Below are 24,946 nucleotides of genomic sequence, written 5' to 3'. Positions count from 1 at the left end.
TTTTATGCTGCCTGTTTAAATTATTTTTAAATGTATACTGGAGTAACAGAAATAATGAGTGCATTGACTAAGTCCTTGGAAAATGTTTACTTGGGCATTGGGTACTCATTGTCCCATCCCTAAACAAAACATGGAACAGGGGCGCAGAAGCATAAACAAATAATTGAGGGCCGACAGAGCCCCCGCACCCATGGCCTGGATGAAAATCCGTGTTCATCTCGTAGGGAACGCATACGCCTACCCTAGAGACAGGAAGCAACTGGTTAATAATCCAACCAGTGTGTACTTTCTTTGCCATTTATACTAAACCAAACTGTCAAAGGTTCCTTGAGTGGAAAAAAATAGACTCCTAGTAACAGGGGTCTATGAAAAAGGTCAGTAGTTAAACCACAAGCTCGCAATAATCCCATTATGTATTGAGAGTGAGAAAGTGTGGTGAATAAATAGTATGACTGCATTCACTGTGCAAGCCTTTAAGAAAAAAAGAAGATTAGCAAATGCTCTTATCAATGAGCAACATAAACAGCATTTTACATAGCATTCAGATTGTATCCATATAAATCGCTAATGGCAACGACAGTGCACTACCCGGGAATGAAACCTGTGACCTTTAGGTTACAAGACCAGTTCCCATTATACTACACTGCTGTCTGTATGTTTACAGTTAGCAGATGTCTGCACAGATAAGCATTTCAGAGATATTTCTTTTATGGTGATAACTGAATTGAAGATTTGCCGTATAGAAAACTGACCATTTTAGAGGGCCGCATTTGCATTATCACTTACTTACTGAAAGGGTGGAAAGATTTGTGACCGATAGGGATTTTAAATCCTGATTTCGATGCTGTAGCTTTTGCAACTTGTTCTATTTGTAAAAAGCTGCACATGCCCAGTATCTTTATGATCTCTGAGTTGCTTTGATACGATTTTCAAGCATGTACACTTGACCGCACTAACGCAACCGATCCTTTGGGTACTTTATATGTTTGCAGAACCAGTGGGTGTTCGACAGCAACACCCACCTTTTTTCAGTCCCCTTTTTACAGCTTTGTACTGTGCAATGCCGAAGAATGCTTTTGTTTCTTGTTTGTTGTTATTCTAACAACACTGAGGTCTTTTAGTCTTTGTACGTGCTCAACATGTTGCTACTAAAGCAGGCTTTCTGAAGGTCACCACAGCATTGTTTCCTGCCTCAGTTACTGCCGTCAACTGTCTTAGGACAGGAAGCAAAGCGTCACAATGAGAGAGCATCTATATGTGGGCCAGTGACGCAACTCATTCTGTGATCGGGAAAAGACAGCCTTTATATGCAAGCATCAACCCCCATGTACGTAGACACCGAGGTGAGAATAGACGCTAACAAGCCACATATACCCAGGCCCCAGACAGCACACAATACCCACAGGATGTGGTTTTAATTGCTAAGCAATAATGAAAGCTAATTTAAAAAAGTAACTAAAGAAGTGGCAAGTAATCCTGCAGTATGAATTTAAAAAATAATTAATACAAATATAATCACTGATTTATTTATTTATTTTGATTAAGCTTCTGAAAGCTTTGGGTTTTTTTGAACACTTAGTTTGAAAAAAAATTGATTACACAGAACACAGCTTCATTTTTTTCCCTTATTGCAACAGATACAAAGTATATTTTGTAATAAGAAAATACTTGGAAATGGCTTTTGTGTGAACTGATTTCAGTTATAGTACAGTAAGATTGTTATTTCAGTGCTGACTGTCCAGTATCAGTTTTTATCTAAACCAAATACTGCAAATTTGTGGAAATATTTTAAGGAAACCCCTTAACCCCTTTAATCTGCCAGTATTCTATTTGGGGAAACCCAAACCGAAAGATGTTTCTGACTGTGGAGTGGCGTTAGGGGCCTGATTTAAAGAACTGAGCACACACAACGTGCATATTTTAATAGATAAAGGGGGGAAAGACAGCTTTGCTTTAACAATGAAGCCTACAATATTATGGCTGATTTGTTTGTCTGTATCATTTGAATAATGCTGCATTCTGTATGGTGGCAGTGTGGTTAGGGGACTGGGCTTGTAACCCAACGGTATGTGTTGTCTGTCTTATCTGGTAAACTAATTGTCCAGTGTGACTTTGATGACTTTAAACAATTTTAAAATGTCATGTAGTCTGGGGCGTTCATTAGCTGCTCAGGATAAGAGTATGTGAAAAATGCCTGTGATGTAATTATTAGAAACATTATTTGCCACAATGACTTCACATGCAAACAAGGTATGTTTTTAAAAAAGCTCCATGAACAATGGATTGTATCCATCTGTGTATGCCTTGTGTGTTTGTTACTGTGTGTTTAATGCTGCTTGTGGTGGTGGTGACAGAAACCCCCTCTTCCTGTCTCCATCAGCAGAGGAGAGTTGAGTAAAAAACTTGTTGTCATGGAGATTTGCAAACTGACCTTTGACAACAGAACAGGCTCAGATGCATCGCCCCAAAGCAGAATGAATGTTCACAGGCTCACAGAATGCATGCAAAACATATTGTCAATCAATATGCCAAAACACTGATAAAACAAGTACATTAAAATATCAGAAAAAAACATAGACGTACAGGTAGTACAGTACGATAACCAGACACAGGCAGATGTTGAAAAATGTATTCAGATTTTTATCAAAATGGTTCGCAAGCTGCGTAAACATAGTAGTTAGGGCCTACATGTCGCTTTACGGGCAGTAAAGTTATATTTTCTGGAAAACCTATCGTTTGTCCTCACTAGTGTAGGAACAGTGGCGCCAAAGTTATTTGAGTGACAGCTATCAGACACACACTGTCTGTTGCTCAGTGGCTGGTTTGCCGTAATTTTCGCGCCATTGGTTACTTAAAGGGTTAGCCCAGAGATAAGTTAGTCTATTGGAAGATAGTATTTAGTATGATTTTATTTTAGTCTCTTTATACAGGCTTTGGTTAGCCGTTCACCGACTAGCAGGCTACCTGTGTGTAAGCAAATTGTTTCGCAAAAGAGCCAATTCGCCAGGATATCGTAGTACATACTGAAAACACAGTGTCCAGGAGAACACTGTTAACTAACTATCGCTTTTGTCGTTTTATTAGCATTAGGTGGCTTTAGCGTTGTGTGTACTTTTCCGTTTATGGTGGTACTTACCACCGTATAGGCTATAACGTTGTAAGTGCCGCTGCTGAATAGGTTATACTGTTTTCACAAAACAAAGAGAAAACCCGTGTATTTTGGACGTGTTTGGTGTTTGGTGTCTGTGGGACTACGCCCACTAACTAGTCACAGAAGCGGCGAAATGTCGAACCTGAATGTTGTTTACGAGAAGATTCACTACAGACACGACCCGCGGTGGCAGCCGCGCCTGGGCCCGGCGGCTGGTTCCGCCGAGCTCTGCGTGGCCTGCGCTATCGAAATGATGGAGAGCGCCGAGGTGTCGGTGAGAATAACACAACCCACCGGTGTCATATCAAAGACTTAGCAACTTGCTATTTATTTACACCACACGTAGTGCAAAGTAATGACATTTACCTCGAGCTTGTCGAATTGCTCACATCTAAAATTAAACCCAAGCAGAAATTACTGTTGACACAGCGATGAATAAGTATTTATAAGCATAATAATGACCCACTGTTTATCTGCAGGACTCTTGTGTCTGCATGTCACTCGTTAGCAGTTCTTCAACGGGCATTTGCCCAGTGATGTTTACATTAGACAGTATTGGCACGCACGTCACGTAAAGCGCATTGTCTGTGTGCCTTCGTCAGTCGGTGCGGAAGTCGGTGGCCCTGGTCTGTGTTGGAGGGGTGTTGAAGAGAAGCCCGGGGGTCCTTAAAGACGTGCTACTGCAGGATCACCGGGTCTGCCTACATTTTATTGCCTCCTTAATGGGTAAGAGATGGGCACAGGCCACAAGCGCACTGTTCACAGACAATGAAACAGGAAGACAAGGGAAGGTGAGAAAGTCTGCACACCACATTCATAGCTCCCAAATGGCTTAGAATTCATTTTAAAAATACACCACAAAAATGAAGTCATGATTGTTCGGGAGCTGTTACTGCAGCCTACAGTCTATTACTTTATAACTGCAGAGATATTCCTGCCTACACCTGCATCACTTGTTTGGCTGTGTATGTGTAGTATTTTTATATTACAAGAGAGAAATACAGACATTAGGCCTACATACTGGATCTTAATCAGAGGAACACACACCATCACACAGGGAGACAGGTTGATATGCAAACACAAATTCTCACACATATAATACACAAATACCTTCTCACATACACACAAAAACACAGACACAGAAAGATACACTTGAAAGAAATAGCTTAACATTAAAACGTATTTATTTATTTATTTATTTATTTAAACATTTAGCTGACAGCCTGCTCGCTGTTCTGGCTTCAGTCAAAGCCGTATAACCACAGGAATGGAAATTTCAGTGCGTTCAGTACAAGAGGCTGAAATTACTGCACTGACAGAGCAGAAACGGAGAGAAGCTAATGTTCACACCCCCCCCAAACTCCATAGGAATGCTCCATGCTGTCAAAGACGAGGCTACCCTGGAGCAGACCATTCAAGGTGAGATGGGGGAGCGGATAGGAGTTAGCGGATAGCACACCTCAGTGCTTGTCTCAAGGTCAAAATGGGGCATCTGAAATCGTAGCAGTAGGTTAAACATCAGGTTTTGAAACCACAGGCCAAAGAACTGCATTATAACCGGAATAATTCATCTCTTACTTACCCCCCCCCCCCCCCCAAATATTTTATTTTTATGTATTTATTTCTTTCTTTCTTTCTTCCTTCTTTCTTTCTTTCATTTTTACGGTTCTGTGTTTCCCTTCTTAGGGCATGTTATGGAGGTAGTCTGTAAGTATGTAGTATGTACTTTGGTTCTTGATTAGCATAGTTGACTTGCACTGGTGCTTTAGTGGTGGTGCTTTTCTGTGTGGTCTGGGAATGTTGTTAGTAAAGTCTAGCTCTATTACTCATATGAAACGTGTGTGTGTGTTTGTATTTCAGTGTTGGTGCCGTTGTTATTGGAGCTGCAGAGTGAGGAGTTTGTGCAGTGTGTGCTGCAGGAGATACACACCCAGGTGAGTTGATGGCCAGTCTGAGCATGTGCCAGGTCAGTCAGTCGGGAAAGTTCATTGAATTGAACTGACAAAATGTTCAATGGTGATTTTCCTGTTCGCTAAATTTCAGTTGACTGAGTTTTAAATGGAACTGAGCCTTAACCTCGCCTTGCGCTGCCTCCCATGTTTGTTGTCCTCTCTCGGCAGTGACGCAGGTATGTTACAGACTGACCGACAGACAGACAGCCCGAGGGAGTTGTGAATCTAGTGTAAATAGCAGTTGTGTAACTGCAAGGCGACGCCCATGTGTTTGGTAAACAGTGAGCCTGTCAGCCCAGTGGTCCGGCAGTCACCTTCGGGTGGGTGCGGGGGGGAGGAGGAGGAGGAGGAGGAGGAGGAGATCTGTGGCACAGACTCAGGTGTTCGGGACAGGATCCCGGCGACACAGAAGAGGGCAGCGCATTCATGCCCCTTTGTGTCTTTGTGGCACATGTACACACCGCATGCTGACGGCCTGTCAGACTCTTCATGCTGGTGTGGGTGCACAGCACACTGCCTTCTATAACAAATACGGTGGAAATAAAATTAACATTCTCTCCCTCCCTTTCTCACTCCCTCCTTTTCTCTCCCTCATTTTTTCTCTAATTGCTCTCTCTCAAAACTTCCTCTTTTTTCTTTTACTTTCCCCCTCGCTCTCCCAACTCCCACCTTTCCTGTATCCCATCTCCATCTTTTTCCCATCTCTCTCGCTCTCTTGTCCAGCTCTGTGAGCAGTCCAGTGTTCGAGGGTTCCTGCCAACCTTCACTTTCCTGGGGAAGCTGATCGATGCTGTACCAGCACTGCCGCAGATCCTGGCCGCTCAGCACGGTAAGCATTCGCTCCCTGTCCTGTCAATCACATTTCCTCTGATTTTAATTTAGGCCCAAAATGAGGTCTGCTGCAAGCACAGGTTTCTCATTTCAAACCTGGATAGTTGTATCTGAAACCCTGAGAGCTGTCAGGTTTTAGTGCACCGATGTTAGACACACTGAGACAGTCTTATTCTCATTTTATGGAAACTACATATGTACACTTCTATAAACATGTTATGTACCATTCCATCTCTCTCTCTCTCTCTCTCTGTCTGTCTCTGCCCCTCTCTTTCCCTCTTTCTTCTTTTTCAGTCTCTCTCTCCCCCATGTCTCTGTAAGCTTGTTTGAGGTTTGCGTACATCAGATGCACTGTATGGATGTCTGGGTGGGCCCCTGCTGCGGGTGTGTGGGGATGTGGGCATGGATGTCGGATACTGCTGTTTGTAGTGAAAACAGATATGACAGCAGCAGCGAGCAGCTGTGGACGTGGGTTCAATACGGCACACAGGGTTGACGCAGGTTTTCAGGGATTTTTCACTGACCCCGCTTTTTTGAGCCTCTAAAGCACCTGTAATCCTCTCTAAAGCACCTGTAATGCCCTGTAAAGCACCTGTAACCTTCTCTAAATCACCTGTAACCCTCTCTAAACCACCTGTAACCTTCTCTAAATCACCTGTAACCCTCTCTAAATCGCCTGTAATCCCTGGACAGCATATGTAATGCCCTCTAAATCACCTGTAACCCTCTCTAAATCGCCTGTAATCCCTGTACAGCGTATGTAATGCCCTCTAAATCACCTGTAACCCTCTCTAAACCACCTGTAATCCCCTGTGAAGTACCTGTAATTTGTATATTTTCTTAACATTTGCAGGCTGCACATCAGATTTTTTATTTTCTGTCCAATTGTTGAATGTTGCTCAACATTTCACACCGTTCAGTGTTCCTTCGTGCTCCCAATAAAAATAGAGAAATTGATTATTATTTTATTGATCCTTATTTTTAGTCATAGTAGACTTTCAGTTTACTTCTCCTGTAATTTGTATTGAAAAATCTAATCCTGTCATACCGTCAATAATATGATTTTCATATTATTGACGGTATGACAGGATTAGATTTTTCAATGCAAATCTGTAGTTTACCATTTTATAATGGTGCCTTTGGAGACCATTAAAGAAAAAAGGAATAGAGCCAGCCATATTGTGTGTGTATATTTAGGCCTATTTATTCTCAAGTGGAATTTTTTATTTTCTGTATAATTTGTTTAAGCTTATCTTGCCTGCTCTGGAATTGCTTTACTGATTTTAAGCCAAACTGGGTGTTCTTGTGTGTAGGCTAGCTGTTGAATCATTTTAAAAGACAAGAAACAAAAGATATCTGTATTGGATCAGTATCGGCTGATACTCAGTGCTACTGTACTCGGATTGGATCTGGAGACAAAAAACCATCACTACCTGTGACCCGCGCTGAAGCACCTGTAACCCCCCTCCCTTCCCCCCCCACAGCCCCGCTCCTGGAGCAGCTGTGTGCGGCATTCCTGTTCCCGGACGAGGCGCTGAAGTCATCGGTGTGCTACATCTTCAGAGGGGTGTGGGGGTGTGAGGGCGCAGGCCAGTCCCTCCCCCCGGCCCTGAGGGACAGGCTGTGCGCCCTCCTCCTGCAGACCCTGTCCAGCGCCAGCACCCCCCACCTCACTGTCAACTGTCTGGGTGAGTGGCTGTGAAGATGCCAGCGCCCGTGCGGTGATAACGGCAGGCGCTCTCAGAAGCAGCGCAGGTGAACACGATAAGAGGTCTGCTGAGGGGCATGTGTGTGTGTATGCGTGTGTGTGACTGTGCGGGTGTGTGTGTGTGTATGTCTGTGCATGTATGTGTGACTGTCTCTGTGTGTGATTGTGTGTCTGTGTGTGTGATTGTGTGTGACTGTGATTGCGTGCATCTGTGTGCGTCTGTGTGTCTGATTGTGTGTGTCTGTGTGTGATTGTGTGTGACTGTGTCTGTGATTGTGTGTGTGATTGTGTGTATGTCTGTGCATGTGTGTGTGACTGTGTGTCTGTGTGTGTGATTGTGTGTGAGCGTGCCCGCTGCTGTGTGTCAGGTTTTCTCAAGCAGCTGCTGAAGCTGGGTGAGGTGGTGTCAGTGCTGATGAACTGCCACAGTGAGTCAGACTGTGCTGAGGACCTGGACCTGGAGCAGAACTCGCAGCCCCACCCGAAGCCCTGCTCCCTGCCCCTCATTCTCAAAAAGGTCCGTCTCCCCTGGGTGGGCGTTCACATTGAAGGGGCCCTGGGCTGCGGGGCTGCTGGGCTGCTGGGTGGTGGGGCGGCTGGTCCTGGTGAAGCACTGTTCCGGTGGGAGGATACGGCACACAACCATTTCTTCCCATTGGAGAGTTTTTTCTCGCCACCATTTGAGGGTTTTCTCCTCAATGGAAGTTTTTTTTTTTTACCTTATGTTCTTACCATGTGGGGGTTCAGGCCAGGTGTTTGCTCGGTTTTCTTGTTTTGCTCTGTCTCTTGCCTTGCTACTGTGTAAAGTGTGACAGTTCTCTGTAAAAAGCGCTATACAAATAAAATTGAGTTGAACTGAAATCCCTACTGTGCCACTGCCTACCGTGGCCATCAGCCCCACAGGTCTGAATGGCCTATAGTGAGTCAGGCCCCTCCACTGTTCAGTGTAACGCTTGCAGCCTGACTGGCCCAGTCCTTAGTGAAGCGTGCAGTGCTCTCACACGCTGCAGAGATAGAGACACTCTTTCCTGCATCCTCCCACATTAATAGAGTGGGCTGCAAGCGACAAGTCTGGCCGTCAAATGCGGTGAGAAAAAAAAAGATCTGTGTTGAAAGGGTGAGATCAAACCGCCGCCTCTTCGTCTCGCATCACTTCCTGTTTCTTCTGCAAACCCCTATGGGATTGTGAGTTTGTTTGAGCGGCGGTGTTGCGTCTGTGCCTTAGCTGCTGCTGAGCGGTGAGGAGACGCTGCAGGTGGCCAGCGCCCAGTCCATGGCCGCCGTGCTGGTGCAGTCCCCCAGCCAGTACTGCCCCCTGTTCATCCAGGCCGACGTACCGGGTGAGGACGGGCTTGAGCGGACGAAGCCTCTCCTTTTATTCCCTCGTTAGTCTGTCTGTCAGGTCTCCCATCCCTCTGTCCTGTCTCTCTCTGTCCATTACATTACATTACATTACAGGCATTTAGCAGACGCTCTTATCCAGAGCGACTTACACAACTTTTACATAGCATTTTACATTGTATCCATTTATACAGCTGGATATATACTGAAGCAATGCAGGTTAAGTACCTTGCTCAAGGGTACAACGGCAGTGTCCTACCCGGGAATCGAACCTGCGACCTTTCGGTTACAAGTCCAGTTCCTTACCCACTGTGCTACACTCTGTCCCTGTGTGAATTTCAGTACAGCTGCCTCTCACTGTCTCAAAGCACCCATCCTCTGTTTCTGCTTCCTCTTTTTCACTCGTCTGTTTCTTCCCTTCCTTTCCCCTGCGTTTCTCCACTGTCTGTCTTTCTTTGTGACTAACCGCTGTCTGTCTGTGTCCATCTCACTGCTGTCTCTCTGTCCCCCTGTCTCACACTCTTTCTGCCTTTTTGAATCTGTCCGTCCCCCTGCCTCACTGCCGTCTGTCCGTCTCACTGTCTCACTGCCGTCTGTCTGTGCCAGCTGTCTCACTGCTGTCTGTCTGTCCCTCTGTCTCACTGCCGTCTGTCTATCCCACCTGTCTCACTGCCGTCTGTCTGTCCCTCTGTCTCACTGCCGTCTGTCTGTCCCTCTGTCTCACTGCCGTCTGTCTGCCCCACTGTCTCACTGCTGTCTGTCTGTCCCCCTGCCTCACTGCCGTCTGTCTGTCCCTGTGCTCAGAGTTCCTGTATGAGAGGCTGTGCAGTCGCAGTGAGGTGCTGCTGTGGTCGGTGTACAGCTGCCTGCTGCTGCTGATGGAGGATCCTCTCTTCTTCTCCCAGTGCCACTCTGTCTACGGTGAGGGGAGGGGAGAGAGAGAGCAATTATTACCAGATATCCACTCACAACACGGCAGCAAAGAATGAAGGTGACGGCTGAATTCAGCAGTGACTCCCGAATTTGGCAGTAATTCCTGAATTTGGCAGTGATTGTTTGTGCACTCCCACGTTATTATGTGGAAAAACTGAAGTGAAGGATTCGCAGAATAATGAGGACATTGTCCAATTTGTGCTGTCTGCGTGGGGAAACTCATAATACAGCTGTCTGTACATTGCAGAAAGCCACAGCTCCAGTGTCTCTGCGGAACTGATGTGAATACTGCATCACTGCAGTGCGATAAAGGGAGTCAGTGACTTACTACAGTAAGATAAAGGGAGTCAGTGACAGACTCACTGCAGTGCAATAAAGCGAGTCAGTGACTTACTGCAGTTCATTTTAAGAGCAGAGGAACATTTCACTTCATGGGTTTTTATGGATCTGGTTTATTTTCGAGATTGGCTGAATATAACTGATAGGAAGCGATTACGCTACTGGGAAATAACTATGGCTTGTGAGTGTGTGTGTGTGTGTGTGTGTGCATGTGCACTCGTTTGCATGTGTTTGCTGTATGTGTGTTGTGTATTTGCATTTGTTTGTGCGCATTTACATGTGTTTGTGTGAGTTTGTGTACATTTGCAAGTGTTTGCTTTGTGTATCTGTTCATTTGCATGTGTTGTGTGTGTGTGTGTGTGTGTGTGTGCGTGTGCATCACAGGTATTGAGTCACTGATCCGCAGCCTGAAGGAGGCCCTGAGGATGAACAACCAGGACGTGCAGAGACAGGGTCTGCTGCTGCTCACAGAGACCCTGGAGAAGTGAGGACCACGCAGCTGAGCCACAGGATGCAGAATAGGGGAACCAGAATGGAGGGAGGAGGGAGACTTGGGGGGGGGGGGGGGGGGGGTTAGTAGAGAAAAACGAGAAGTGTTGGGACAGGGAGCTAATCTTGCGGGAGATATAAAGTGATGTTTTTACTGTGTTTAGCCAACACTGGCCAGATGAACTGCAAACAGAGTGGGGTGCTGGCCTTCAGACTGATAACGGTCCTCAGACTCTTGTTCCCCATTAGCAATCGACCGGCGGCCATGGGCGGCTGATTATCTTTAGAGAGCGGTGTGGGAAATGCAAATGCCTTCGCCTCTGTGCCTTTCACATTTAATAATTAATCACAAAAGCCGGGTGCTTTTTGTTCTCGTGCTTCGCGAAGTGCAGAAGGGGGCCCTCTGTGACGTTACGTAATTAGTCATAACCAAGGAGCCGGAGATCGTTAAACTCCTTCTCGTGAAGTGCAGGGAGCGCCGGGCTCTGGCGTTGTTTAATGAAGTGAGAGGGAGCCGGCCCCTGACGGCCGCTCCGTGCTCAGAGCGGGCCCGTTAATCACCCCTAAACGCGGGGAGCTCGGCGCCAGCTCTGGATGAGAGGCAGGCTCGCTGCCGCCTGTGTTTGCGGGTCGAGGGCCCGCTGCTGCAGTTTAGGCGGAACGACGGGCCCTCTCACGCTGCGTAGCTCGTGGAGGAACGGGGTTTCCGCGCTGTCCCGGCCCGCAGATATTGTGGCAACAAACGGCTTTGCCACATGTGTTGCGAGCTGTGTGTGTGTGTGTGTGTGTGTGTGTGCCGTCTTTCTGGTGCCAGGAAGGTGGCCGGGAGCGTTTTTGTGATGGCTCCTCTCCCGTCCCTTTCCCTCCCCCCCCCCCAGACAGCCAGCGGGGGTGCGCCTGTTCCCCAGCGGTCCCGGGTTCGCTGGGGTGGCGGAGGTGGTGGTGGGCGGAGTCTCGTCGCCTTGCCTGCAGGTGGCCACTCAGGCGGCCCACGCCGCCGCTGCCCTCTTCAGGTGAGAGGGAGACGCGCGCCGGACCACACACAGGAGTCCTGATGGGGTCGGGCCTGTCTGACAGTCCGTCTGCTTTCAGGCTCAACCACCAGTCCAGCCCGGTCCTGTACAAGGAACTGAAGGGGTTGGTGGAGACTGTGATTGGCAGGTGTACCGAGTTGCCGTTACCCACGGCAACACACCGCAGGGCCGCTGTGAGTTTGTGTGTGTTTGAGTGTATGAGTTTGTGTGTGTATGTGCGTGTGTGTGTGTGTATGTGCGTGTGTGTTTGATTTTCTGCCTGCCAGCCTGTCTAGCTCCTTTCCCATGTACAGTACCTCCAAGCGTGTCAGTCTGTCAGTGTCTCACCTGCTGACTCAGTGAATTGTCTGAGGTGAGCCCATCAGTGGAAGGCGGTTGGGAGCAGGTGTGCTCCTGCTGAGTGCTGTCCCTCCCTCTGTCAGGGGAGCCTCACCGGAGCAGAGCCCAGCACGCAGTACTCCAGAGCGGGAGCGTTTCTACTCCAGGCCCTGGTCTGCTTCCACGCGGCCTGCAGGTCAGATACCTACAGCAGCGGATGGGCACCTACGGCCCACTGACAAATCACAGCCCGTTCAGTCTTTAGACACTAACTTGGGGCTGCCCAACCCTGTTCCTGGAGATCAACCATCCTGCATGTTTTCACCCAAGCGCACCTCATTCAACAGTTATACGTCTTGTTGAGCTGCTGATTGGTAGAATCAGGTGTGGCAAATTAGGGTTGAAATGAAAACCTTCAGGAAGGTAGATCTCCAGGAGTGGCATTGGGCAGCCCTGCTCTAACTCTTCAGCCATGAAACAGCCTGCGTGACCCAAGCTTGACCGCTTTATTTGCACACGTTTTCGAACAGTTAAGTTATTTGGTTGCTTACTCCCAATCACTCACTTAGCACCCCCCTCCTTCTCCCGTGCCAATTTAGAGCACAGCGCGCTGGCACTGTCTTTGAGCCGAGAGCTGTGACTGCCATTAGCAATATAACAGTGACGGTGACGTACACCCTTACAGAAGTGGAATACATTGAAATATAATGAAAATGTGTTTAAGGAAATATATTATCAATATGTTGCGACAACTCGCAGTATATTTGGCAAGTATACACGTTTTTGGAGCATTATGGTACTGCGGTATGTTACACAGCTGTGTAAAACTGCATCATATGTTCTAGAGAGGTGTGCGTACTTGTGGCGGATTTGTGCGTGTTGCTCCTTCGTGCGGGTAGTGTCAGTAGTTTGGCGCGGCTCAGCGATGGCGGTTGCGGTGTGCAGGTTGGCGGAACAGTGTGCGGGCGAGCCGGAGCTGCAGGAGAACGCCTTCACAGCGCCGGACGCGGCGAGCGGGGACTCGCTGCAGTCCTTCTGTCTGTACCTGCTGCACTGCTGCGACTCTGTCTGCATCCCTACTGTCACCGTGAGTCTCTCACACACGCGCGCACACCTCACACATTCTCACACGCGCTTCACGCACGTGCACACACACCTCACGCACACACACTCACACCTCACGCACTCTCACACGCTCTTCACGCACGTGCACACACACCTCACGCACACACACTCACACCTCACGCACTCTCACACACGCGTCACGCACGTGCACACACTCACACCTCACGCACTCACTCACTCGCATGCACACACACAGTTAACTGAGTTAAAAATAACTACACCTTTCTTTTTCCTGCTCGTTAATGTTAATCTTCATTTCTTTGCAAGTTCTCCATCCATTTAAGCATAATTGGTTTTGTTATAGAATGTATATGTGTACTGTAATTATGCATGTTGAATATTGTATGGCACGTTAACACAGTGTGAATGGTGTTGTTGTTACTCGCAGTAAATGTGAAACCTCTGTGCCTGTGTGTAGAGACACTGTGAGAGAGCTGCCAGTCCCGCTGTACTCGTGCAGTTCTTCTCTGTGCTCTCCTGCCAGTTCTGCCTCGTCCCCTCCCTGATGCCCCTCTTCTCCAATAAACTGGGTGTGTGGGGGGGATGGAAGTTCGCTGGGCCAAGCCATGGGGGTAGGGGGTGTGGGGGGGGGGGGGGGTGGTACGCGGTATGTGTTGGCTTGTGGTCTTTACCACTGAAAGGGTGTGAATTTTCCGAAAGATGTCATGTGTTTTATTTATTTATTTATTTATTATTGTTTTATGGTGTATTTTTGTTTTATTGTGTGTTTTACAGTGTTTTTTTATTTATTGTGTTTTATTGTGTGTTTTACTGTGTTTTTTTATTTATTGTGTTTTATTGTGTGTTTTATAGTGTGTTGCTGTTTTTTATTGTGTTGCTGGATATTGATTTGTTCATCCTCACTTTTCAGCTTCCTCTGGCTTCTTCAGGCTGACTCTGGAGCGCAAAGCTGCTTTTTGTGTGGGAAACAGGTAATGTGGGAGTCCAAAATTTAGAGAGTGGCGGCGTGTGGCAGGAATGGGTCCACCGACACCTGTCACAAGACAGAATGTCTCCCTCCTGTGGTAATGTTGGGCGCTGCATCTGCGCCTCCACCTGCACCCGGGGACCTGAGCTGCCTTCCCGTTTGGCCTAGAATTCAATATGTTATTCATGGGAATACTGATCATATGATATGAACCTGTCTAAACCCAGTGCTAAAATAAGGAAGAAGGTGCAGCAATCGAATTTTAAAAAGACATTCTTAATCAGACCCCAGAATGCTTGCATGTCCTGCTCTGACTTCCTGTCTGTGTGTCTCCTCAGAAACGCGGCTCTGAACACGGCCTGCTCTGACTTCCTGTCTGTGTGTCTCTTCAGAAACGCGGCTCTGAACACAGCCTGCTCTGACTTCCTGTCTGTGTCTCTTCAGAAACGCAGCTCTGAACACAGCCTGCTCTGACTTCCTGTCACTGTGTCTCCTCAGAAACACAGCTCTAAACACAGCCTGCTCTGACTTCCTGTCTGTGTCTCTTCAGAAACGCGGCTCTGAACACGCTGTGCTCTGACTTCCTGTCTGTGTGTCTCTTCAGAAACGCGGCTCTGAACACGCTGTGCTCTGACTTCCTGTCACTGTGTCTCCTCAGAAACGCGGCTCTGAACACAGCCTGCTCTGACTTCCTGCGCAGGCTGTGTTTGTCTCTGCTCTCTCAGCTGGACACAAACACAAGCTCTCACCAACAAGGTACAGGCAGCATGGCCAATGTATGCATCACAGGGTGTGTGTCTGGGCGTGTGTGTGTGTATACAGGTGAAGCACAGTGACATTTCCCATGATATGGGCTCTTTGTCTTGGGGATATAAAAACAATCATGTTCCTGCCGCCAGTTTCCTAAACAACATGCGCTGCTTAGAGGTACACATCTCTAAATACACATCCCTAAAATCCAACTGCTAATGCACCCCTAGACCTCCTCCAGACACGCTCAGCTCTACACTCATTATACATCCCTACTCAGTCGGTGTTTGATGGATTCTGGTCCTTGGGGATTCTGAAGCTCGCGTTGCTGTACTCAGTGTTTGATGGATTGTAGTTCTTGGGGATTCTGAAGCGATGCCAGCAGTGCATTGTGCTCCCGTTTTGATAGGAGTGCACAATGTGGAAACTGTGGGTCTGTTATTAATATCCAATATTAGTCCTGCCATATTGACTGATATTGAACCCGATACCTCCCTGTTTTACATTACACAAATGGACAGCACAAATGCAGACTCATTCATGGAAGAAGCAGACAGGCACACACGTCAACTTACAAAGGAAAAATGCAACAAATTTAATTTGAATAAAAACCTGCTTGCTTTATTATGGAGAAGAGGGTTTGAGTCTAGAGCTACTGAGTGCTGTATAGCTTGTGAATTTGGCTGTTAAAAATAAGTAACAAAATTAAATGAGTCTGCTTGACATTTTAATTAAATTGACAGCATCAGCGGCACATCAGAGGAATCTCCTCTGGCACATGCATGTTGTGGCATCATATCAGCCAGAAGTTTATACTGCCCCCATACCAACCTGCATTTCCACTCTTCACGCTGTCTGCTGAATCTAGCCATGTTGCTGATCTTACGATAAAGCATTTTTGAAGTTAGTCCTTTCAGGTGAAACCTGAACAGTAATGAAAAAATGAGCCTTTTATATTTCACTCATCTGCTCTGATTCATTTCATTTTTACTTCTATTGCGGTAGTATCATGAAAGTCAGACAGTTTAATGTGAAATCTGCCTCACTCCTTGGGTAGAAACAGAACAGAAGCACAGGACTGGAAAGCCTTTGAAGCCTGAAGGCTACGGGTAGCTGGGTATTTATCCAGACTGGTAGGTTAGTAGGTTAATGAACCCCTTATTTATGACAGCAGTGATTCCATCATCAGCGGTAAGGAAAAGGCAGCGGGTGCCGTGGCAATGGAGGTGCTAGCTGTGCCAACGTTACAGATTAGAGATTAGACCGTGTGTGTGATGTGAGTATCATGTGTTCCCCAGTGTTTGGCGTCAGTGCTGATCTCCCTTTGTTGTTCAGTGTTTGGTGCGAGCGCTGATCTCTCTCACTCTGTTGTTCAGTGTTTGGAGCACTGATCTCTCTCTGTTCCTTGCTGTTTGGAGTGGTGATCGCTCTCTCTGTTTGGAGAGAGCACTGATCTCTCTCTGTTTGGCGTGAGCACTGATCTTTCTGTTTGGAGTGAGCGCTGATCTCTCTGATCTTTCTCCAGACTGTGAGGAGTTGGCGGGTCTGTTGGAGAGGTGTCTGCCGGCTCTGTGCTGTCGCCCGTCAGAGTGGCCCTCCTTGCTGTGCGAGGCCCCAGGGCCTACGGAGGGGGAGGAGGGGCCCAGGGCCACACAGTACTGCCTGCTCATCCTTCTGTACCTGGCCCTGCAGCATGGGGACAGGTAACCCGCCCCCCCCCCCCCAGTCACTGGCACAGTGTCACTTTCACACGCTTATATGCATCAGTCTCAAGTGTGCTGTTCCTCCTGTGTGCGTGTGTGCATGTGCGCCGATGTGTGTGTACCTGCAGGCTGCTGCCTGATCCTGCTGTGTTCTCCTGTGTGGTGGCGCTGCTGCGCTCTGTTCAGGAGCAGGGGGGCCGCCCCCCTCCCCCCTCAGTGCTGAGAGCCGCTCTCTACCTGCTGTCCATCACCCAGGACCACAGCCCCGAGCTGGACTGGGTAAGACTGAACACACATCGGGCCTGTGTTTGGAGAGAGGGGGCTGGGCTGGGTAAGACTGAGCACACGTCGTGCCTGTGTTTGGAGAGCAGGGGCTGGGCTGGGTAAGAGTGAGCACACACCAGCACTGTGTTTGGAGAGCAGGGGCTGGACTGGGTAAGACTGAGCACACACCAGCACTGTGTTTGGAGAGCGGGGGCTCTGTGTTGGGCAGCGTATCTCCTGCGCCTCAGTTCCAGCTCTTTACCTGTGCTTTATCTCCATCAGCAGCTACACTTTCAGTAACTGCATATTTCTGGCAGTTCCTCTCTCTGTCCTTCCCATGGGAGTAAAGATAGGAGTGCTCAAACCTCTCTCCCTCTCTCTTTATCCCCCCTTATCTCTCTGTCTCCCCTCCCTCTCTCCCCACCATCCCCCCCTTCCCTGCCCACCTTCCCTCGCCCCCCTCCCTCTCTCTCTCAGGCGTCCCTAAACTGCATCATTGCAGCCGTGTCCACTTGTCCCAGTTTCTCCTCCCCCTTCTGCCCCCCCCACCCCGCCCTGCTGCACTTCGTGTTCCGCTACCCTGAGCTAGCCGACAGGTTCGGGCCGGCGGTTCTGGAGCTGTGGCTCACTCACAGGCCCGCTCCTGAGGTGCCCGACCCGCGCGGACCGGACCGCAGCCCGGACGTCCCGGTCCTGCTGTCTCTGGTGGAGAAGAACCCGGCCACTCTGCTGAGTCTGCTGGTACCGCGGTCCTGTCAGTTCAGCCGTTCTGCAGGCCTCAGACATCCTTCAGTTTGCTTTCACCTTAGAAAGTCAGGCAGGCGTCCTTAAATAGCCCTTAAATCTACGTGTCCTCCCGCCTTTGAAAGGCCAAAGATGTTCACTCTTTCAAATAATTAGTCTGAAAAACATTTTTTGTCTGGAAATTTGACAGTAATGTAGCAGCCAGCTTGTGTGTTGAGCCCACGCCCGAACACCGCTGGTGACTGGCGTCTGCGCCAGGAGCTTCTGCCAGACGGTGTGTCCCTGCACAGACGAATTCGCTTTCTGTTGGCTGAAAAGCTTTTTCCTCCTTTAGCCTTGTCTGTGAGGTCAGCCAGCTTCACGAACATTTCACTGCAGCAGCAATGATAAATAATTTTTAAAAATCACCACCATCCTTGAAAATCATGCAATTGATCCATAAAATGTGATGGAATAGTCACAGAAAATGTCAGTCAGTGTAACAGCAGCGTGTTATGCAGCGTTGCACTGTGTTACTCTGTGTGTGTGTCGTGTTACTCTGTGTGTGTCGTGTTACTCTGTGTGTGTGTCGTGTTACACTGTGTGTGTGTCGTGTTACACTGTGTGTGTGCCGTGTTACTCTGTGTCGTGTTACTCTGTGTGTGTCGTGTTACTCTGTGTGTGTGTCGTGTTACTCTGTGTGTGTCGTGTTACTCTGTGTGTGTGCCGTGTTACACTGCGTGTGTGTCGTGTTACACTGTGTGTGTGTGTGCCGTGTTACTCTGTGTGTGTCGTGTTACTCTGTGTGTGTCGTGTTACTCTGTGTGTGTGCCGTGTTACTCTGTGTGTGTGTCGTGTTACTCTGTGTGTGTGTCGTGTTACTGTGTGTGTGTCGTGTTACTCTGTGTGTGTGTGCCGTGTTACACTGCGTCTGCACGCATCCTTCAGTGGGACGTGTGTTCTGAAACCTCTGGCAGGGCGTGATGTGCTCCAGCGACTCCCGGCTGGCTGGCCACGCCCTCGGGGCACTGAGAGGCTTCCTATTGGCCCGGCCCAGCTGTGACCCCACCCTCTCAAAGCTCCTCCGCCCGCTCCTCCTCCAGGTCCTGCAGAGGCTGGCTGTGGAGGGCACCGAGGGGCAGGGAGGTGAGAACAGACTCATGGGAAAAGTAAACATGTGTATGGGCCACAGTGGAGCACAAAAACCCTGCTGCCTTTGTGTTTCTCTAAAATGGCAGGACTGGACCCTCACTGGGATAAATATCACCTGTGTGGCCTCATTAAACAGTTTAACCCATCTGGAGATGTACGTTAAAAACTGATTATGTTATGACAGTGTTCCTGTGATCATTATCTCAGTTCCCTCTGCAGAGAAAGGGGCCCAGTTATGTGGGACACCTGTTTATCTGTACAGAATCTGCAGCTCTAGGACACCTGGAGTTATTTGTGAGAGGGTGAAGCCCTGGGAATGTGTTCACTGATTTGTACGTTTGCCAACTGGTCCAACATCAAGGGGCTTTTGACTTGAGTGTGTGCTCATTTACATTTTACATGTCTCATCCAGTGCCTCCAGCAAAACTTCGCCTTGGGTTAATTACTGGTGTTTTCCTTAATGTTGTGTTGATACAGTTAAATTAATGATACATTTCCAGTTAGATGTTGTGGGTGTGTGTAATTGTGTTGGGGTACTCCTCTGCTCTCCCTCACAGTTCTGGGCCCAGTGCCCCTGGTCCTGCAGCTGTTGTGTCTGATCCAGAGCAGTGTCTCAGCGCTGGCAGAGATGGACTGCACTGACTTCAAACTGCTCCACCATGGTGAGCCCATCTCATCTCAGCTTGAGCCTGTCACTCACTGCTATAGCATCACAAACCTACCTCCTCTCTCACACGCTGTCCCTCACTCTCTCACACTCTCTTCCTCTCTCACTCTCACTCACTCCCTCTCTCACTTTCACTCTCTCTCCTTCTGTCACACTCTCTCACTCTCACTCTCTCCCTCACTGTCTCTCCCTCTCATACACTTTTGCTGTCCTGCACTCTCCCTCTCTCGCACTCTCTCCCCCTCTCCCATTCTCACTCTCCCTCTCCCTCTCTCTCTTTCTCACTCTCTCTCCCTGTCACACACTTTTGCTCTCCTGCACTCGCCCTCTCTCCCCCTCTCATGCTCTCCCCTCTCTTGCAATCTCCCACACTCTAAATTCAATTTCAATTTTCAGTTTCAAGGTGCTTTATTGGCATGGCATGCACTGTGTTGCCAAAGCAAATGTTACAAAGAACTAAAACAGTAATAAAAAGCTCTGACAGTCTGTCTCTCACTTTCTCCTTGCTCACACTCTCTCCCTCTCTTTCACTCTCGCTCTGTAAATGAGTTCAGATGAAAGTGCTTTATTGTGATCAAACTGTGGTAAGTGTTGGTGTATCTGTTTCTCTGTGTCTGACGGTACCTGGCTTCACATTTAGTGAGCAACCTGGCAGGGAAGCTGAAGGCGTCCAATACGGAGTCTCTGCTGCCGGCCCTTAATTACCTGTACTGCAGCGCGGGCCTGTGCCCACCACACTGCGCCAACAGAGGTAGCCAATCAGCAGGTCCGTCCTGGGTCACATGCCCCAGCGCCCATCCATAATGCATCAGACTGAGACTCATTCTCACACTGTAAGGATGTAATGACCTTTGGAGGGTCACACAGTCATGGTCAGGGCCAGATGCAATGAAGCAGACTAAAGAACCCACACATGCACACACATACACACGTGCACACTCACATGTCCACACACACACATGTGCACACTCACACGTCCACACACATACACACACACACACAGCGAAGTATGCACACACAGATGCATATGTACGCTCACACAGACACACATACACGGACGTATACGCACACACACACAGTGAAATTCATTATTGAAGCTGAATACTGCTGTTTCTCCCAGCCGTGTCCGTACTGCTCTGCAACAACGGGCTGATGGATCAGCTGCAGGCACTGCTCAACCTCTGCCCTGCCTCCTCCTCCTCTTCTTCCCTGCTGTGCTGCTCCCGCCTGCTGCTCTCTACCCTGGTCCACCTGCAGCGTGTTCACTCTGCACAGGTGAGAGAGGCTCATTCAGACTGCCCCTTATTTCAGTCACCTGGTCACAGGTGCAGTAGGCTCACTCAAACTGCCCTTTAGTTCAGAACCTCCTCAGTCTCAGTCACCCAGTCATAGGTCTCTGACCTTCAGGAGTTTATTCATGAAAACGTAGCTAAACCCAGGTCTTCATCTCCTGCTCTGCTCAAATGAAGTCGGACCTCCTGGCTTCCTCTTTAGTAACCACTCTAGCTATCTCACCCCTCTTCATTTCATTCCCAGGTCCATAAGTGCATTACTCTGAGCCTGGACAACATGATTCAGCTCGTGTGTTTCAGAAAGAGAAAGATGGACAGCCTCTCGCTGGGTACGCCTGTACTACTAAGCACACAAATAAGGGGACAGATAAAATCCCTCCATTTTGCAATTTCTTTGCTCTCTGCTAGTAATTTCTCCTGGTTTTTTTTTGACAGTGATAAATGATTCTTCTCTTTTTAAAAGCCTCTCCTCTCTGAGTTATCGCCTTTCAGAATACGTGACAAAATTTGCAAGAGGAAGAAAAAATAAAGTGGAAGTTTTTAATTTCCTGTCATTTATCCCGCAGGCAAGACTGTGGTTCCCCAGAACACTTTTTCACTCCCCTCTTCACCCTGTCCACCCCCCCTTCATCTCTCTTTCCCCGCCCTTTATTTTCTTCTTCCCTCCATTCCTCCTTCAGCCAGTGCTCTCCGGCTGCTGCAGGCAGCCCTGGATGTGGACCTGCAGTCGCCCCTCCTTGCCCTGACCGTCAGTCCCAGCGCACAGCGCCCTCTGCTGGACACGGAGGCAGCCCTGCATCCACTGGGCTCCCACGGGGCACAGTGCCTGATCTCTGCACTCTATGGCCTGCTGCTGGAGGTCAGCAGAGAGCAGCACACAGTATTACAGGGCAGCACAGATCAGCGAAGAACAGCACAGAGCAGCACAGGGCAGCACAGAGTAGTGCTGGGCTGTACAGTGCTGCGCAGAACAGCACAGGGCAGCACAGAGTAGTGCTGGGCTGTACAGAGCAGCGCAGAGCAGGGCGGGACAGCACAGAGCAGCACAGAGTAGTACAGAGCCACACAGGGGAACACAGAGGAGTGATGGGCTTCACTACAGGATGCAGAAATGCTTGTTATTAGTTCATTTTCTGTGCTGAATGGATGAAGAGTAAATGATTCTGCATTCTGTGTGAATATCTCATGTTTTACTGAGGTGTTTACAGATATTAATAACAAAGTTCTTAATTATTAGAGTTTTGAGATATGAAGGATTTTGAATATGAAGGATTCCATCCAGCAGGTTATTTGTAAAGCTGACACGTGTCAGAGCCGGTTACCCTGTACGGCACCGCTGCCACTGGCCTGAGCCCCACACCCTGCTGATACAAAAACCGTGATGTTGAGAAGGAGCTCGCATGGTGCTATCAGACCCTCCTGCTCATCAACCGCTCTTTCTACGTCCTTTCTTCCTCTGTCCCCCTCTCTCCCTTTTTCTCCCTGTTCTCCTGGCTGACTGTTGGTCTCTCCTCAGAAGCAGGAGTTCTTGCTGATTGGCTCAGTCAGCTGTCTGAGGTCCCTGCTGGTATTTCTGGGAAGGAAGAGTCCTGACACAGGTACAGTTACACAGGTACAGGTTAAGTGAACACAGGTACAGGTTACAGGTACACAGGTACAGGTACTTAGGTTGCAGGTACAGGTTACAGGTGCACAGTTACAGGCACACGGGTCCAGAGCACATCCAAATAAGGAACAGTAGGGAAAGCATCATGGAGGGCGGGTAGTAGCTGTAGAGGCATAATGCTGCGTGATGTGGGCGTTACCCCTGTGTCTGCCCTCCCTCCCCAGCCCTGCACGCGGTCTGCCAGCCCTGGAGCCGATTCCTGCTCTTCTCCCTTCTGAGCTGTGGAGGGGCCGGCCTCCTGCACCCTGCTGTCCTGCAGCTCCTCGAACTGGTGCGCCTCCATCACCCCTCCCCCACACCCCTACCGCCCAGAGATCCCAGAAACACTGATACTCTGCCCATGGATCCCACACACTGATACTCTGCCCATGGACCCCCCACACTGGTACCGCCCAGAGATCCCAGAAACACTGATACTCTGCCCATAGGTCCCACACACTGATACTCTGCCCATAGGTCTCACACACTGATACTCTGCTCATAGGTTTCACACACTGATACTTACTGCCAGTAGATCCTACTAACTGATATAGCCCATATGTCCCCTATACTGTAAATCAGTGCTGTGCAGTTGGTGCGGCTCAGGACTAAAGTGCTGGGTTTCTGTGCAGTAACGCAGAGCTGTGTAGCTGTGCAGTAAAGCAGAGCTGTGTAGCTGTGCAGTAAAGTGGAGCTGTGTTGCTGTGCAGTAAAGCGGAGATGTGTAGCTGTGCAGTAAAGCGGAGCTGTGTTGCTGTGCAGTTGGTGCGGTTCAGTAGTAAAGCGGTGCTCTGGGAGCCTGACCTGGTGCAGGTGTTGGAGGCAGCAGAGAGCAGAGACCTGAAGGAGCTGGGGGGAGCTGCAGCACAGACCCTGAGCCAGTTACTAACACAGGTATACACACGCGCGCACACACTTATACTATTTTCAAACATGGCTTCTCTTCTCCTTAATCTCTGTCTGAGCTGATGTATTCATACTGGAGACTCAGGAGATGCTCATAATGATCTGTAGGTCATTGAGCTGAGATTACTAGCAGCATGCCTGCTCTGAAAAACTCAATTCAGTTCAGAACTATGTTATGCTCCTGTTCGCATTGGTCCCTCTGAAATACCCTGAGTATATGAGCATAGGAATGTCACAGTGATTTTATTATATACACATAATATATACAGTGACAGGAAAATATCAACCACTCCGATTATACCATTTCCAAATGTTGACTAATGACAAGGTTGTTTTACCACCTGACAGATTAATGTGTTTGTGTGTGTGTGGGTGTATGTATGTGATAAATCAACAGCTGACAACTGATATACTGAATGTCAGTGACAAATAACACTTTATTCTCTATACGTTTGTCCTGTGTATGGCCATTGTGCACACAGACACACACATTTCCAAAAATCAGCTTTTGGAAGTAGAGTGGAAATAGTGTCACCCTGTAGCTGTAGACAATATTTGATCATAAAAGGCTACTCCATCCTTGTACATTTTACAAAATTTAAACACACATCCTAGTCAGTACATCAGCTGCAGAAAACCATTGTGTTTCCGCATGGATGAATATGCTAGTCAGTTCAGCAGCACTGGCTTGAATAATTGGTCAGAATTCTACTGGGTTATCAGTCAGTTCCATCTTCATCTCTCCGCCTCCAGCTCCTGGGCAGCCACTCTCACCAGCCCCCGACACAGAAGCACAGAGAAAGGGTCCAGAGTCTGCTGGACACCCTCGGGTCACTGCCTCCCACAGACTCCCAGGACCACCGCCTTCTGTATCCTTTCACCAACAACGTAGAGATCTACACTCGCGCAGCCTCACACTATCCTGCAGCCTGTACCCACTCCTCTTCCAGAGAAACACACCCACGTCTCTGACTCCAACACATGGGATCCTTTATCCTCCAGGACAGACTGTACAGCACTGAACTGCAGATTTCTCACTCTCTCGCTTACATACATACAGCAACCTCCCACCCAGCCATTACCAATAAATCACTGTAGTGACTAGTAGGATGCACTTGGCCAGTTCCAACCTTGGAGAGCTGGGATTTTCTTTCTCTCTTTAAGACCCTTGCATCAACCAAGTGCAGCTACAATAGTTCAAGAAAGGCCATATTTAATTGAAACCGAGTTAATTGCCCGTACGTCCGTATTTAATGTCTGCAGAAGGTGGAGTGCTTAAAACTTCACAGGCCGTATTTAAGACTGATCGTGTCGCTTCCTCGCTCTGTTGCAGCTCTGTACAGTAAATTCATTTACGCCCCAGGCTGCAGGACCATACCGCAGAATGCAGCTGTGTCGCAGACAAGCGGTTTCTCCTTAGCCCTCTCTTTGTCAGACGCGTTGGCGAGTTGTCAGTCTGTCTGTCGGACTTCGCAATGAAGACGAGGGACATCGGCGAATGTGACGCCTATACTGAGGCCCGGCAGTAAAGCTAATCAAGTTAATCATCAGTTTCGTCCTCGTGGGTTTCCAGTTGCTGCTGTTTGATATAGTTGCTGTTGTTTCTTATGGTTGCTGTTGTTTCTTATGGTTGCTGTTTATGTTCATTTTCAATCTTTTTTCAGTAAAACAAATTTAAAGCTAACGTAGTTTCAG

At 48.4% G+C, this 24,946-nt stretch overlaps 1 protein-coding gene across 9 annotated transcripts; it reads left to right on the top strand.

The window, feature by feature from the left end:
- Nucleotides 1-2,619: 2,619 nt before the first annotated feature.
- Nucleotides 2,620-24,935, top strand: LOC118217378 (meiosis inhibitor protein 1-like). 9 transcript variants are annotated; one of them, XM_035399326.1, is made up of 32 exons: nt 2,625-3,425; nt 3,754-3,877; nt 4,520-4,570; nt 4,838-4,858; nt 5,012-5,085; nt 5,827-5,932; nt 7,419-7,622; nt 8,011-8,159; nt 8,868-8,982; nt 9,788-9,904; nt 10,640-10,739; nt 11,623-11,757; nt 11,837-11,951; nt 12,201-12,292; nt 13,042-13,183; nt 13,640-13,751; nt 14,093-14,153; nt 14,808-14,905; nt 16,425-16,602; nt 16,731-16,881; nt 17,344-17,607; nt 18,567-18,735; nt 19,299-19,403; nt 20,049-20,174; nt 20,529-20,683; nt 20,945-21,029; nt 21,381-21,559; nt 22,217-22,298; nt 22,531-22,637; nt 23,108-23,239; nt 24,005-24,120; nt 24,687-24,935. In XM_035399326.1, exons 1-32 carry the CDS (start codon nt 3,285-3,287, stop codon nt 24,778-24,780), a joined length of 3,900 nt encoding a protein of 1,299 aa, XP_035255217.1. In that variant the 5' UTR covers nt 2,625-3,284; the 3' UTR covers nt 24,781-24,935. The 9 variants fall into 9 exon arrangements, 8 of the variants coding, with proteins under 8 accessions (XP_035255215.1, XP_035255217.1, XP_035255219.1 ...); XM_035399324.1 differs by lacking the exon at nt 24,687-24,935 and having other exon boundaries at nt 2,624-3,425; nt 24,005-24,493; XM_035399327.1 differs by lacking the exon at nt 24,687-24,935 and having other exon boundaries at nt 2,626-3,425; nt 20,049-20,159; nt 24,005-24,493.
- Nucleotides 24,936-24,946: the final 11 nt, after the last annotated feature.

The sequence above is a fragment of the Anguilla anguilla genome, chromosome 17, assembly GCF_013347855.1.
Source record: "Anguilla anguilla isolate fAngAng1 chromosome 17, fAngAng1.pri, whole genome shotgun sequence".
Taxonomy (NCBI): domain Eukaryota; kingdom Metazoa; phylum Chordata; class Actinopteri; order Anguilliformes; family Anguillidae; genus Anguilla; species Anguilla anguilla.
The sequence above is the reverse complement of the archived record's forward strand: the minus strand, read 5'-3'. Positions and strand labels throughout refer to the sequence as shown.

Bases quoted from the DNA above. Each gene is read 5' to 3' on its own strand.
- LOC118217378 (XM_035399324.1), top strand. From the start codon at position 3,285: ATGTCGAACCTGAATGTTGTTTACGAGAAGATTCACTACAGACACGAC. The intron at 16,882-17,343 runs GTAAGACTGAAC...TCTCTCTCTCAG, and splicing joins ACAGCCCCGAGCTGGACTGG to GCGTCCCTAAACTGCATCAT. The intron at 23,240-24,004 runs GTATACACACGC...CTCCGCCTCCAG, and splicing joins TGAGCCAGTTACTAACACAG to CTCCTGGGCAGCCACTCTCA.